General features: G+C 36.2%; 1 protein-coding gene across 1 annotated transcript; it reads right to left on the bottom strand.

Moving 5' to 3' along the window:
• Positions 1-749: 749 nt before the first annotated feature.
• Positions 750-12634, bottom strand: LOC100368145 (stress-70 protein, mitochondrial-like). Its single transcript, XM_002738142.4, has 14 exons — positions 12432-12634; positions 10303-10616; positions 9625-9823; positions 8914-9020; positions 8335-8497; positions 7816-7908; positions 5547-5756; positions 4723-4950; positions 4049-4153; positions 3386-3503; positions 2826-2920; positions 2314-2406; positions 1839-1979; positions 750-1520 (listed from the first exon to the last, which is right to left on the bottom strand). Exons 1-14 carry the CDS (start codon positions 12531-12533, stop codon positions 1410-1412), a joined length of 2079 nt encoding a protein of 692 aa, XP_002738188.1. The 5' UTR covers positions 12534-12634; the 3' UTR covers positions 750-1409.
• Positions 12635-14315: the final 1681 nt, after the last annotated feature.

Genomic DNA, 14315 nt, shown 5'->3' with positions numbered 1-14315 from the left:
GATTCTTTGCAGTTAGCGAGTTTGTTCCACTAATCTTAAGAACCAATTACCAGATTTTAATGAAACTTGGTACACAGATGCTCTGCTCATACTTTATTAATATGCAGATTTTAACCAAAAAATAATTACCTAATTTTAAGAATTTTCATTTGTTTCTCATTTACCATTTTACAGATTGCATTGGAATACTGCCAGACAGGATTTGGAATTGAAATCATTGCATGTCAATTAGCTAATTTTAGGTATTTTCACTCATTTCTATTGTACCATTCAATGACCTTATGTTTCTTTTGAAACCATGCATATTATTGAAACGTGGTACATAAACGTTCTGGGATAATAGGCAAACCTTATTAGTTTTTGATTAGAATAATGCAACCTCATTAATATTTCAATACGTTTTTGGACGAGATATACAACCAAAATATCAAACCATTATGCATGCTATTAATTCAGTAAATGTTTATAATTGTTGGAACCACGCTCATTGCTTGCAGTTATATTTTCATTTGCTCTAATAGAAGCACATGTGCTAACTTCACCCCCCCCCCCAATAACTTCAGCACACAGGAGTTCTTTCTAAGCTTTCTTTGATTTGCCGTTTTAATCTAGTCATTCATACAAAAATCAACCCATTGATCTAATACATTTTACTATCTTGTTTTTTTCACACAAAATTTATACAAAGTTGGGCAATACACAAATAGAGTCATTGTTATGACAATGTAAAAACGCTCATAGCAGACAAATACATTTCGAACTATGTATGTAATATTTTTTAGATATATTCAAGCATTAAATACACAAGTCGGAGCCGTACTAAATGAAACGCATTCATATTGCTTGTAAAAGACATTGCGATGGCATTATATTTGAATCAAATGCAAGTTTCATTCAAAATTTGTTTCTTGTGATAAACAATTTCAACTATATGTACGAAACATAAATAAATAGCAGATATTGTTTCCATGGTAATATCGTATGATGCAAAGTCTTGTTCCCTTTACTGCAGCTAAATACAAACCTTTAAGAACTTGGAAGAGGTCACATAACTTTAAGTCCGCAATTCAAGTGCAAGCATAATACCCTGGATTTTTATAATTAACACAACGTGCATGTAACACGTTCTGTTATAGTACAGAACTACAGAAATGTACTATATGGCAGGAGTAAAATACAGTTCATGTTGCGGAGAAAGTAGGGCTAGTCATGTAAACAATTTATAGGACTATTATTTATACACATTTTTTTGCAAAGTAATATTATTAATGTCTAATAACATGCCACACATGCTGAAATATCTCCAGTCATTCTATTCGCTCCTCAATTGATGGCTAACTATATCAGCGAACATAGTTTGAAATATGTTACAGCGCCCTCTGGTGACAAATGTTTTTACAGATGGGTAATTATTTGCTTTCTTCTTCCTTTTTCTTGTCACCTTCACTGCTTGCATTGCTACTCGCATCGGTGCTGCTACTGTCACTGCTACCAGATGATTGGTCCTTTTCTTGCGCCATCTGTTATTTCAGAGTCAAAGTGCAGAAAAACACAGTATTAGGAGAATTTTCCTTACCATACCTGCTTTACTATCATGATCAAAAGAATTCATTCAAATAATTCTGATTAATACAATGAATTCATTTGTTGGTGTATGTGCATTTCTATTGGATAGACCGACCGACCCAATTTTTCGACTTGAGGGCAACATAAGTTGTTTTTTTTGGCCTTACAACCACCAATCACTATTGGGTTATCAATCATTCATCAATGAAATGGTGCAGTAATCGCAGTATAACATAAGTATAAAACACAAATCAGAACTAGATAGAACTCACCTTTTTGTACGCCACTTCAAAGAGTTTTAATGATGCTTGTTGCAAATTATTGACGGCACTCGTGATATTTTCCGGTGCCTCCTCATCCTTTTTAGCAAGGATTTCTTTAACTTTGGTGATTTCTTCTTTCAGTTTAGCAGCCTGGGGTGGTGAAGACAAACAATGAAATCAAAGTTGGTTAATTAGTTTAGACACTTATCAACTTTATACGACAAGAAAGCATGTTTTAACCCTTTGTATCATAAGTTTTGCACATTTTTTGTAACTGTTAATTTCTGATCAAAAAAAAAACATTTTTCTCATTGTCTATAGGTAATGATCAAAAACACATCTGTAAGGATGCCTGAGGTCCCAAATAAAGATTGTGAGGCTGAATGTAAACGTACTACATATGCAAATGGCCATAGCTGAACAGTGCCTGTATGAAAGCATTTGAGACTAATGCGATTCTTGTCACAATGACTGACTGACTGACCTCTTCTGATGGTAGTTGATCTTTGTATTCCTCCATTTTTGTTTCTGTGTCGTGAATAATCATTTCAGCTTTATTAACAGCTTCCACTTGTTCCTGAATAACATAACATTCATAAAAATCAAAATGGGCATAGCATTGTAATTCAAATCAAAGTAAGTTTGACAGATGGGATATGCTTGTTTCTTTCAAGACGTATGCATTCTGCTAAAATGTGCATCACATTCATAATGACTTAAGTGTCAAGACATGCTATTAATCACAGACTATGGGCTGGACTATTCACCAAAGCTAGCTTAAATACAAAGCAGAGTAAACAATGAGAAAAATACAAATGAATGCCAAGAACACTGGGGAAGTTTGATAAAGCTGTTTCAAAGAGGCTGAGAAGAACACATCAACACAGATGCTTAAAGTAACATCGATGAATTCTTAAAATTAAAGTGTTGAGAAGAGACATTTATGTCATGTTTTTGTAATGGATGCCAACCGATTCATATTTCATGTTATGTTACCTTCTTCTTCTTGTCTTCCTCGGCATACTGTTCAGCTCTCTTGACCATGTTTTCAATCTCATCTTTACTAAGACCACCAGAAGACTGAATAACAACTGAGGATAGAAATCAAAATTATAGTCAACTGGTTGCACAGTTTTATGTATTTCTCTAGAATTTATTAATTTAGGAATAAATGAATACATTTCTGAATGCCTACAGGTCTTCATCAAAATTTGTGCAAAATAATTAAATTCACCAAAGTAAATAATTTGACATTTCACACAATAAAGCTACAATTACCTTACACCCAAGTGACAGTAAGATATCATTTGAAACTCTAGGGAAGTCTGATTCAGAGACAAGATGCCGTAGAGTTTTAATCAACATCTTATTATCAATTGGATGTAAGGAGAGTATGGGTGAACCTAACAAAATAGAACAGGGAACATCAGGGTGGAAAGATTACTTGTGTGTGAACTGGTCAAGACAGGGCAGATCAGGTGATGTCCATGTTTATGTAAATAACTAGTGTTGCAATTAGCAGAACATGCGAGACAAGACAAAGGGTGGTTGCTTACTTTGTTGTTCCTTTCCAGTTCCCTTATCTCTAGCGGAAACGTTGACAATACCATTAGCATCGATGTCAAACGTCACTTCAATTTGAGGGACACCGCGGGGTGCAGGTGGAATGCCGATCTATGGAAGAAAGGAAACTAATTTATTGTCTTATGGGAGATTAATGTATGCAAAGCTGAATGATATCACCATGGAAACAGACAGAGTGTTACTGTTCATTAACAATACACAACAGATTTTTTTTTTTTTGGAGAGTGCAGTCAACAATTCCTTGAAATTCTGATAGCACATTAAAATACAAGGCATATTATGCGTGAAAATCCCCATCCTCAAAGTAAATATACAGACCCTTAAATAATGAACCACAATTACTGTAACAAGGTGTCCAGCTTGGTGAGAGTTCATACACTAATCAGTAACAAGATATACTGTGGAATACTTTATTTTCGCTGGAATAAATTTTTGCTGAAAAGGCTTTTTGGGCATTTTGCTTGGAATTTATTTTCACTGATTTTTGATGAGTTTAATGTGAAATATAGGAAAAAAAGTATATTCGCTGGATTTTATTTTCACGGAATCATCCCTTCAGCAAAACTAGCGAAAATAAAGTGTTCTACAGTAGTCTTACAATGATGAGTGGGTTTGTACAATTCATTCAGACTTACAAGCTGAAACTGTCCTAAGAGTTTGTTATCTGTCGCCATTTCTCGTTCACCTTGATGCACTTTAATTTCTACTTGTGTCTGTCCATCTGCAGCCGTTGAGAACACCTGGCAGGAGTAGATGGGAATAAGAAAACCATCATTAGGATTGTGAAAGCAGAGTTTTACCATCGAATTTTAATTTTAATTGCATTTATCTATATCTACAAAAAACTAGAATTTTTTACTTGTGACCTTGACCTTGGGTGAATGTCGCACATCATGCAAAAACTTGGTGCCAATAGCGCACATGCTACAAGCTTCATTCAATGCCTCTTTGCATGGAAATGTGTAGCATTTCTTATTTAGACAATAAAGCTACCTGGTTGGGTAATCTGATATGAGCATCTTATTTAACGATTCAACAACTTTAACTCTTCATCTTTAAAATTAAATGCCCCCCCCCCCCCACAACCCTCACTTGAACAGGCATAGAACTATCTTATCTGAAAAGTAACATTCCTGTTACCTTGGTATTGCAGATTTTATGAAAGCTACTATTCACTATAAGCAATCAATCATTCAGCATTCTCCTTGGTTGATCACCTCATAAACCTGCGACAATGCCCAATCATATAGATGATGTAGCAATTATTTGTAAGCAAAGAAATCCTGTATTCAGCAGTATACCTACTCACCTGGCTCTTTTTCGTTGGTATCGTCGTATTTCTGTTGATTAGTTTTGTAAAAACACCGCCTAATGTTTCAATACCTAATGACAATGGTGTAACATCCAAAAGGAGAACATCAGTGACATCACCAGCAAGTACACCACCTTGAATTGCTGCGCCCATAGCAACAGCCTCATCTGGGTTGACTGATTTACTTGGCACCTTGCCAAAAACTTCAGTAACGGTTTGTTGAACCTGACAATAGAGATTTGGGTTACTAATGGTAAGAAACAGAACAGGGTATATAACATAACAAATTTGCAATGATTTAATATTTCACAGATGAGAATGAGTTTAAAAGTTGTTCTCAAAGAAAATAAAAAACACCAGATTCTTGCAAAAATTATGACCAGAATCTAAATTAACCAAACATTGTTCCTGAATTTCCTGTTACAAAATAGTGGATGTGGTTGTAAGCCATTTATGTTTGGATTCTAAATGTTTTACTAAAACACATTCCTTCCTCCTCAGTTAAGATTTACAGTATCTCTAAACACCTTCAACAGCGTATATCAGAACGTATTGCTTAGCATTAATTATTTATTTAATTAATAACATTCATTTACTTTCTATTTTCAAGTTTTCTCTCTAATTGCAATATCTGATTAGAATCTCGATGATATTCTTACCGGAAATTACAGCCTCTGTCCCTTGCAAATATTCCCTCAAAAATTTGGTTGACATTTTTGATGCACTTCCCTTGAATATTTTTAATCAACAATTATATACACTTATTGTTAGAATCTGGTCAGATTCTAGTGAGGGATTTTCCTAGGGATATGTTAACATACTTTGGGCATTCTTGTCATTCCACCGACTAATATAACATCTTTGATATCGCTCTTTGAGACTTCTGCATCCTGAATCGCTTTCTGACAGGGCTGTATTGTCCTTTTTATTAATGCGTCTGATAATGATTCAAACTTCGCTCTTGTCAATTTCAAGTTCATGTGTTTTGGTCCCGTAGCATCCATGGTGAGATATGGGAGGTTGATATCAGTCTAGAAAGAGAACACAAAGAATATTTACAAGAGATATTTTCAACAGCAAAAATGATTAACTTTTGTGAAGGACAGGAATAAATAAATTCTGCTTTAAAAGTGTGTGCCTGGTAAGTTTTGTTTCTTATAGTAAAAACACTTGTTCATTGGAGTCTGCAATTTATTTACTGTGGCAGTGATTTTGTTTTGTACAGAAAACAATATTGCTGGTCGAGTGCACAAAACAAAATCATGGCAACAGTAATTAAAACACTTTCACGATAGAAAAACAAGCCTTTTTTTCATTGGTTGAAATTCAATATTAGTTTTGAATGAAACCAAACAAGGTACTTTTGGCTTTTAGACGTTAATCATAAATTTTAGTCAGGAGTTTTTTTATGGAAACTGTCAGAATAGGCCGTTTCTAAAATGGGATAATAAATGACAATGGTAATGAAACGATAGCAGCTAGCATGCCACAGACTTAGTACAAGTTTATACGATTTATACACAAATGCTTAAAATACAATATATATATTATTCAATATTAATGTCATTAATATACCGTATTACCCCGGGCACACGCCCCTCCCTGGGCAAGCGCCCACCCCCCTGTTTTCACAAAAGTTACATGTTGGGGACATCCTCGGTTAAACGCCCAGGGTGATTTTTAGCCAAGAATTAGGTCAACAATAAAGTTGTATTTGTCAAAAACAAACGCGTTTGATTTATTTAAATAGTGTGTTTGTTACGGTAGTTCTCTTTTTGGAGTGTGTGGTGGCCCTGAAAAGGGCCGTTTTGTTTGTGTTTTTACGTAAAAACTCATTGGAAGAGCATCGCCAGGCGATGGACGCGGGGCTCTTTGGCAACGACCAAAAACGTATCCGTGTCCAGCCATTGGTTGGCCACGTAGAGGTCAAAATACGCGTTCTATTTTTACGCGTTAAGTTTGGCTCTTCCGTTTCACCCCCTCCGGAATGTTCTACTTTCGCAGCCTAATCGCAGATTTTTCGGAAAACGTCGAAAAAACACAAGAATTAGTGGAAATGTTTCTATTTGGGGCGGATTATTGATAGAGGATAATGTCTTTATTACAAAAATGCTGAAAAACCGTGAGTTTTCGCCTTAGTTATTTTTTTATCGGCGAAAAACTGCGAACTCGGCAAATTTGGTTGCACAACTTCCCTCTATCATATACACCCAGCGACACCGATGCCAGCTGACTGTGAACGGGAGCTAGCACTTATGAGACATTGCTACTTCTTTCCATCCCTCATCACAGCTATGGCATTACGGTCATGTGGATTATTTTTCTGTCGTTGAAGAAAAACATTTTGCCGACCTCAAGTCCATTACGATAACCATAATGAGGCATGCCGACGATGTGAACTTGTTGTCTTGTGTGTGGGTGCGTGAATAAATCATGTTAATGAGGTCGACCAGAGTTTATTTTCAGTCTGTTTTTTATGTATCGCCATTTGGATATGTTTATGTATTCACAATAGTTTGTAAACATTTCACATCAGTAATAAAAGTTATTTTTGTTTCATAACCCTGTCTGCTATTCTTCAGTAATTACGATGCGATGTATCAATACGTGCGTGAACAAAATTATGCTAATGAGGTCATCCCCTTCTTGGATTACAAGCGGTAGTTTTTCCCGGCCGTTTCGACTTGCACTGATCACGGTTACTAAAAATGTAACCGTGCATTGATTACAATATTTACCATAGTTTGTAGTCAATTTCAGTGAGTAATGCAACTTCATTCGCTGACATAAAACAAGTTTTATTCTTGAAATTCGACCATGTGTCCTAGTGTTCCCACAGATCTTGACAGAGTGCTCACGTTTATTGAAACCTTGCATAAATCAAGAAATAAGTACGTGTACAAAGTGTACAAAAGCATTCCTTTATTTGACCTTATCATACGATCACAAAAACAACTTTTTAAAATCTTTTTTGGGGTGGTCCTCGGGTAAGCGCCCACCCCCAATTTTTGTCGATTTTGTACGTTCAGGCCCCTGGGCGCGTGCCCGGGGTAATACGGTAGTACAATAGGACAGTAGGCTATAACTTACCTGCATGGCTGACGATAATTCTATTTTAGCTTTTTCTGCTGCTTCTCGGAGACGTTGAACAGCCATGTTATCTTTCGTCACATCAATACCTTGCTGTAATAGCGAAAACAAGAACAAATTTAAACACAAATGCTGATATGTTATTTGACACAAATATATATATATATGCATTATTATAAAGATAAACAATGACTTCACAGACATATTTATTGTAATATACAAACCAAGGCCTAGGTTTGAATTCATCTGTGTTGTAATACCAAACAAAGTTCACAAACACTAAAATGTTGTTTCTAGAAATGTTCCTAATTTAAAAAACATTGACAACATTTACAACTGTCCTAGTGACTTGCCGCCTAATTCAAGCAGTTCACTGATATCCAATTTAAGTTTGTCACAGACTTGTTAAAGTTGCCAATTGTGCAACAGTGGGGTTTATAGCGCCCTATGAAAATACCAAAAATGAAAAGATACACAAATGTACGAGCTAATAAATATAAAACAATGATTTCAACTTACATCTCTTTTGAATTCTTGCGCCAGAAAGCTGACCAACATGTTGTCAAAATCCTCACCACCGAGGAATGTATCGCCATTTGTGGATTTCACCTCAAACACACCTTTCTGAATTTCCAGTACGGAAATATCAAACGTACCGCCTCCCAAATCATATACAGCGATGCTACAAGGAAAGTCAATATAATATGGTGTTCAAGACAGTGATGGGGGGTTTGTCATATGGCTAAATAGGTAAAGTTTACACGCTATTACTACTGCAATGATGTCGCTAAATACATGAAGAAAAAAAAAATTACTTGGGCACTAATCAACTACATCAGGTTCAAAATTCATATATCGGCCATCATCAGACAAGATGTATGCTCTTCAGTGAAAATCAGTTTCTGGTAAAGCAATGTGTATAATCATCTGATGGCGCTGTTAAAGTGGTTACCATGGTTACTTTAGTTACCCAGAATGCTTTGCAGGGTTTTAGGTTTTCTAAGAAAATTTCTTGTGAAATCTGAAATAATCATCAAGCATAGGCTTGGAGGAAACATGTGGAACCAGAATTTATAAAGTAGTGCAATGAAAACTTACATTCTGTCGTCTGTTTTGTCCATTCCGTATGCTAATGCTGCGGCTGTAGGTTCGTTGATTACCCTCAAAACGTTTAGTCCTGCAATCTGACCGGCATCTTTGGTTGCCTGAAAGAGAAACATTTTACATATTATGATTATGAGGTGTCTTTTTTACATTAGAAAAACGGAAACTACCAAGTTGATGTTATTATGAAGTTTGTATAAAAACAGGCATCTCAGTGATCAAACTAAAAATTTCAATCAGTACTAATAATGATATTTGTTACCTTGCAGGTTTTATTTGTCTGTTACCAGTGTAGTTAACATTATCAGTGGGCTAAATAGCATGGTGGTGATGATTATGGCTAACATACTGTTGTGACAATAATTTCCTAAACCTTCCTATTATTCTTATGAGATGCTTTGAATTCTGATAAAACAACTTTGGATACCCAAAATAGTTTTGAATTCTGAATGTCAATTTTATGAAATTTTCCAATATGGCTGACAAAGTAGGATTTAAAGCCACAAGCCATAAACGATTGTTTATGGAACTTGAAACAACCTCAGGTACCATCATTTTTTTTTACTTTTCATATTTGATATAATCTTTCAAAATCTGTAGTACTTATATGTTAGCCAAATCATACAGATCAAATTCACAGTCGTGTATCACCAGTGTATCACACACTACCAGCATACAGCACAACGTGTGAATGAAAGCACATACCTGTCTTTGTGAATCATTGAAATATGCTGGTACTGTAATAACTGCATTTTTCACTGGCTGCCCAATATAATTCTCGGCAGTTTCTTTCATTTTTATTAAAACAAAGGCACCAATCTGACTTGGTGAGTACATTTTACCATGCGCCTGTACCCATGCATCGCCATTGGAAGCTTTCACTATATCAAATGATGCTGTTTTTCTGTAATATAAACATTATCACACTAATTCAGTTCAGGTCAGGTAATAAAGCAATAAGTTTCTTTATACAAGAGATTCATTGTATGTAACACATAACCTTTCTAATGCAGCGACACAGCCATACAGATTGATTGTATCCCATCACAATTTCATGCACAAATAAAAATGGCAGCCAGTCGGCCATAATTTTAAAAGGTGTATTGCATACATGTCTTGTCACATATATTAAGGATTAATACAGTTTCATGAAAGTTCTCATGTTCTTGAAATTACTTATCCCTTATCAGCCGTCAAGTCACCTGACTACCAGTCACCTTACCTAACCTTCCCCCAACAAGCCATAGGCAGAGAAACACATAAACTAGTCAGTTTGACTGCATATGAACAGTGGCTAAAAACCACTAGCCCCCATTAGGGAAATTAATTCCTAGATACAAGATGAAAGAAGAAGAAAAAAATGTTTAAAATTTTGGAACTTACATGTCTTTTTGTACTTCGGCGTCAGTAAACCGCCGGCCAATCAGTCTCTTTGTTGCTGAAAATGTTCCTTTTGGATTTGTGACAGCTTGACGTTTTGCAGGCATACCGACAATACGTTCACTCTCTGCTGAGAAAGCCACCACCGAGGGCGTTGTGCGAGCACCTTCAGCATTTTCTAAAACTTTTGGCATTTTCCCGTCCATGACGGCAACACATGAATTTGTAGTACCCAGGTCGATACCCGCAACAGCTCCCTTCACTGTATCTGAACTGTAGTGTCTTAGAGGTTGACATTCTGTACACACCCATGGTTCCTAAAAAAATTTAAACACAAGATTTTGATGCATATAAATAATCAATCCTATCTATTTAAAAATACAAGTATGAGCTCCTCTAACTCTAAAATCAACAAATATCACTGTGTGGAAGGTAAGGGGTATCAACAATGAGATATTTACTTATATAAGTAGTGTTCATGCTACACAAAGTACAAGCTAAGATTTAAGCTACCGGTAATCTTGTATGTTTGCATATCGGATAGACCCAATTGAGTTCACGCACAGTAAGAAACAGTGGTTAACACGGACTAAGGAATGCCCAAACTTTTTAAGGAAATACAAAAATGTAATGCTCAGTGGGGGAAATGTATAAGCTAAAGCTCAAGATATTTTGAATATGTTTAACAACTCCTCATGTAAAACAGGAAAGTTGGCAACCAGACTTTAGTATTCAAATTACACTCCATGGTGATATATCTGGTTTGAGTACTCTACGTAATCTTTATTTCCAATAATCAGGATGTATGGATTACTTTATTTTTCTTTTGCATACAAGCATGACTACTTGTAGAATATGATTTTGACATTGGACGTGATTTGAGCATAGTTCTAAAAGATTACAAAGCACAATTAAAACAGTCATGGAAGTGTCTCAATCACAGGTTTCTTGAAATTTAGTCTTAATCCAAATTGTTATTATCAACTGTGGTGTTCACGTTATGGATCTCCGCATATGCTGAGCCTGGACTAAGTCGGCACAAGACAAAATATTTCCATTAACATCACAATGTAATTTTTACTAACATATCTTGAAGTATTTAATAAATTTAAAAGCATAAATTAGTTTACTTTATTTAATGACAGAGCATAACACAGCAAATGATGGGCAATCTTGTGGAGCTGCACTTCAGAGGGTACATCCAAGCCATCATCATTAAAGACCCATATATGGTCATCAGTAAAATTCAGATTCTGGTAAAGCAAGGTTTTTAATCATCTGATGGCAGGGATTGCAACAGGGAATTATGGGAAACCATTTTTTCGGCATTTACACAATTAATCTGTTACTTGTTTCCCTTAGAAATTTTAACCCTGCAAGAAAACTTGCTATGAGAATTAGCTTGAGTTGTCCCTTTACTCAGATTACTCATAATCTTGTTCACATACTTGCTGTGAATAGTGAAAATGCTTCAAATGGGTATTACTACACTGTTTACATACCCCCCCCCCCCCATTTCTAAAAAAAATAAAATAAAATTTGAACGTGATTCAATTTTGGGAAGTATCTAATAAGCAAAAATTGACAAGATTCATGTGGTTAACAAAGAAATGTAATAGAACTCTCATCTTGCATCATCATCAATGGTTTTCAGTCATCCAATCACAACAGAGAACTGATTTTAATACTTGAATATTAAGTAAATATGCCTAAGAATGTAATACTTACAACAGAAAAATATAGCTTAATAATAATATACAAATATAATGGAAATGCATTCGGGCTACCCTAAATATACAAGGCCTTGGAGCCAATATCAGTGGTCCGCAACGAGTCTCACAGTGGTCCTACATCTAGTACATACGCAGGTAGTTTCGCACTATTTTCTAGTACATTCGATACCGGTCTCTCACTTACTAGTACACAGAACACAGATCAGTTACAAGACATCCCGTCGAATAATCTCATTTGAAGATGAGCCATTAATCACACATGTCTTAGTATATTATCTACAGTATTATTAATTATCGCTATGTACGTTTCCACCTCGCACATGGGATGTTCGGTGTCGACGATCACACGCACGCCGGCCATTTTAACCTTCAACTCCACTAACGCACGCACGTACATACCTTATTAATGAGGCTAGAGAAGCTTCTGTGTTGAAATGAATGTCTGAATAAGCTACCACTCTGTTGGAGATGTCTCCCCGATATCCTTGCAACGTTCCACATGTTATAAAGTTCAAGACGCGCACAATTTTTTAGCCTCTGAATAGCAGAGCGATGTACTACCACGTGGGTCAAATCTCGATGATGAATAGTTGACCTCTGCGCATGCGCTGCGACATTTAATGGTCTCTAAATGTTGTCACCGAGTGGTGGCGCTATGACCAACTACCCTCACGTCACTGGGTGAATTTGCCTCGTAGATATGATGTACCAGGCCCAGTGTGGTGGCATTCATTCATGGTATGCTTGTTCCTGATTTTTAATAACATGTCTTTCCCCGGACTTCGCACATCGAGAACTGGTAATGCAGATTTCACAGCCTGGGCTTATGTGACATTCGGGATTAACGCTTATAATTTACTATTCTTTCAATAACTATGAAAAAACAATGTTTTTTTCTCCCCGAAAAATACTCCTTATTTATGATTTCACGGACCATGGTATAACACAAAACGCAGATACTTACCCCGGGGATCACTGTATATTAAAACCTTACACCATGTGCTAAAAAAAATAATAGGCCCCTAGGACTGGCAGCACACTGGCAAACCATACCCCATATTGCGGACGCAATATAAATGTAGTACCCCCTAGAGCAGACATATTGATCAAATCAAACAAGCTACTTAGGTTGCTGTGTACATTCGTTGTTTTCTGGGTCCGCCAATGCAAGAGGCCCCTACAGCGGGTACAGCAACCCTGTGAGTTTATTCCTGGAGGCCTATTGCAGACATTAGCATTTTAAAGGGTGCTTATTTGCCTCCCGCGCGCGCCCGCTTTAGAAGGTGAAAACACCCTCCTTTCCCGCTAAATCTGGAACGCACATGGGGTAGTAACGGCATATAGAGTGACCCCCGGGATAGTTACGTACTTTGGGAGTGCCACCACAGGGTGTTCAAACAAGATTATTGTCCACACCTCAAATAACAATGGGCGATAATAGATATAATACGGTTACTTCAAATATAGCTTGATATTCAACATTCAGTAATTATCGTAGATACGATAATTGTAAATCCGAACATTTAATTATGTATTGAACTGTCATAACAAACAATATATTGCAGCATCAGCTCGATTGGCAGCATCACCAGATCTTTCTACTGTAGACTAGGAATTCTCCAAACACCGAATAAAGAACCATATGTTTCGTAAAAAAACATTAAAAAAAGGAATTTATTAGTTCACAAATATAACATACACGTATAACGTAATTACATTCCACATGGTTGTTGGTGCGGGTATTTCTCACATAAACGTTCCACAGTACAGGAGGGAATTGACCATCAAAGTATGTGAGTTGAATGTAATAGCAATCTGGGCGTCAGAATAACCTCTGCCTTGATCTGGATGCAATGAATCGTTGAAAATTCTGAATAATGGCAAGGGAAAGGTACCCAAGCAATTGCTGTAACTTGCATTGAGTTCAGTACAGCTTGGATGAAATGGAAACTTCTTTGTGCAATGATCCGACAAACTTGGTTCTCGACAGGCTCCCAGGTTTCAATCGTCATTTTTTTTTTAATATAATTATATGGTCTCCACACCGAGTACCCAACTCCGACGGCAGTGTTGTAACATAGCATTGAACTATACCTTGTAATTATTGATAAAAAGGAAACCTCTCGTTTGAACATACTTAAACCAGGTTATTGAATATACTATGAAAAAAATAAATTAATATAAGATCTGAAAACATCCGAAATTTATAGCAGTGTATTTTGGCCAATAGTCATGGAAATTTCCTGGATATATTTATTTATTTATTTATTTATTTATTTATTT

This window comes from Saccoglossus kowalevskii, chromosome 10 (genome assembly GCF_978046115.1).
Source record: "Saccoglossus kowalevskii chromosome 10, keSacKowa6.1, whole genome shotgun sequence".
Taxonomy (NCBI): domain Eukaryota; kingdom Metazoa; phylum Hemichordata; class Enteropneusta; family Harrimaniidae; genus Saccoglossus; species Saccoglossus kowalevskii.
Note: the sequence above shows the minus strand (reverse complement) of the source record. Positions and strands in the feature narration are given on the sequence as shown.

Excerpts from the sequence above, each read along its gene's own strand:
- LOC100368145 (XM_002738142.4), bottom strand. The coding sequence starts at position 12,533 with ATGTGGAACGTTGCAAGGATATCGGGGAGACATCTCCAACAGAGTGGT. Across the intron at positions 9,824-10,302 it reads GCCGAAGTACAAAAAGACAT|AAAAACAGCATCATTTGATA; the intron begins GTAAGTTCCAAA and ends TTTATATTACAG. Across the intron at positions 8,498-8,913 it reads GACAAAACAGACGACAGAAT|CATCGCTGTATATGATTTGG; the intron begins GTAAGTTTTCAT and ends CTTTCCTTGTAG.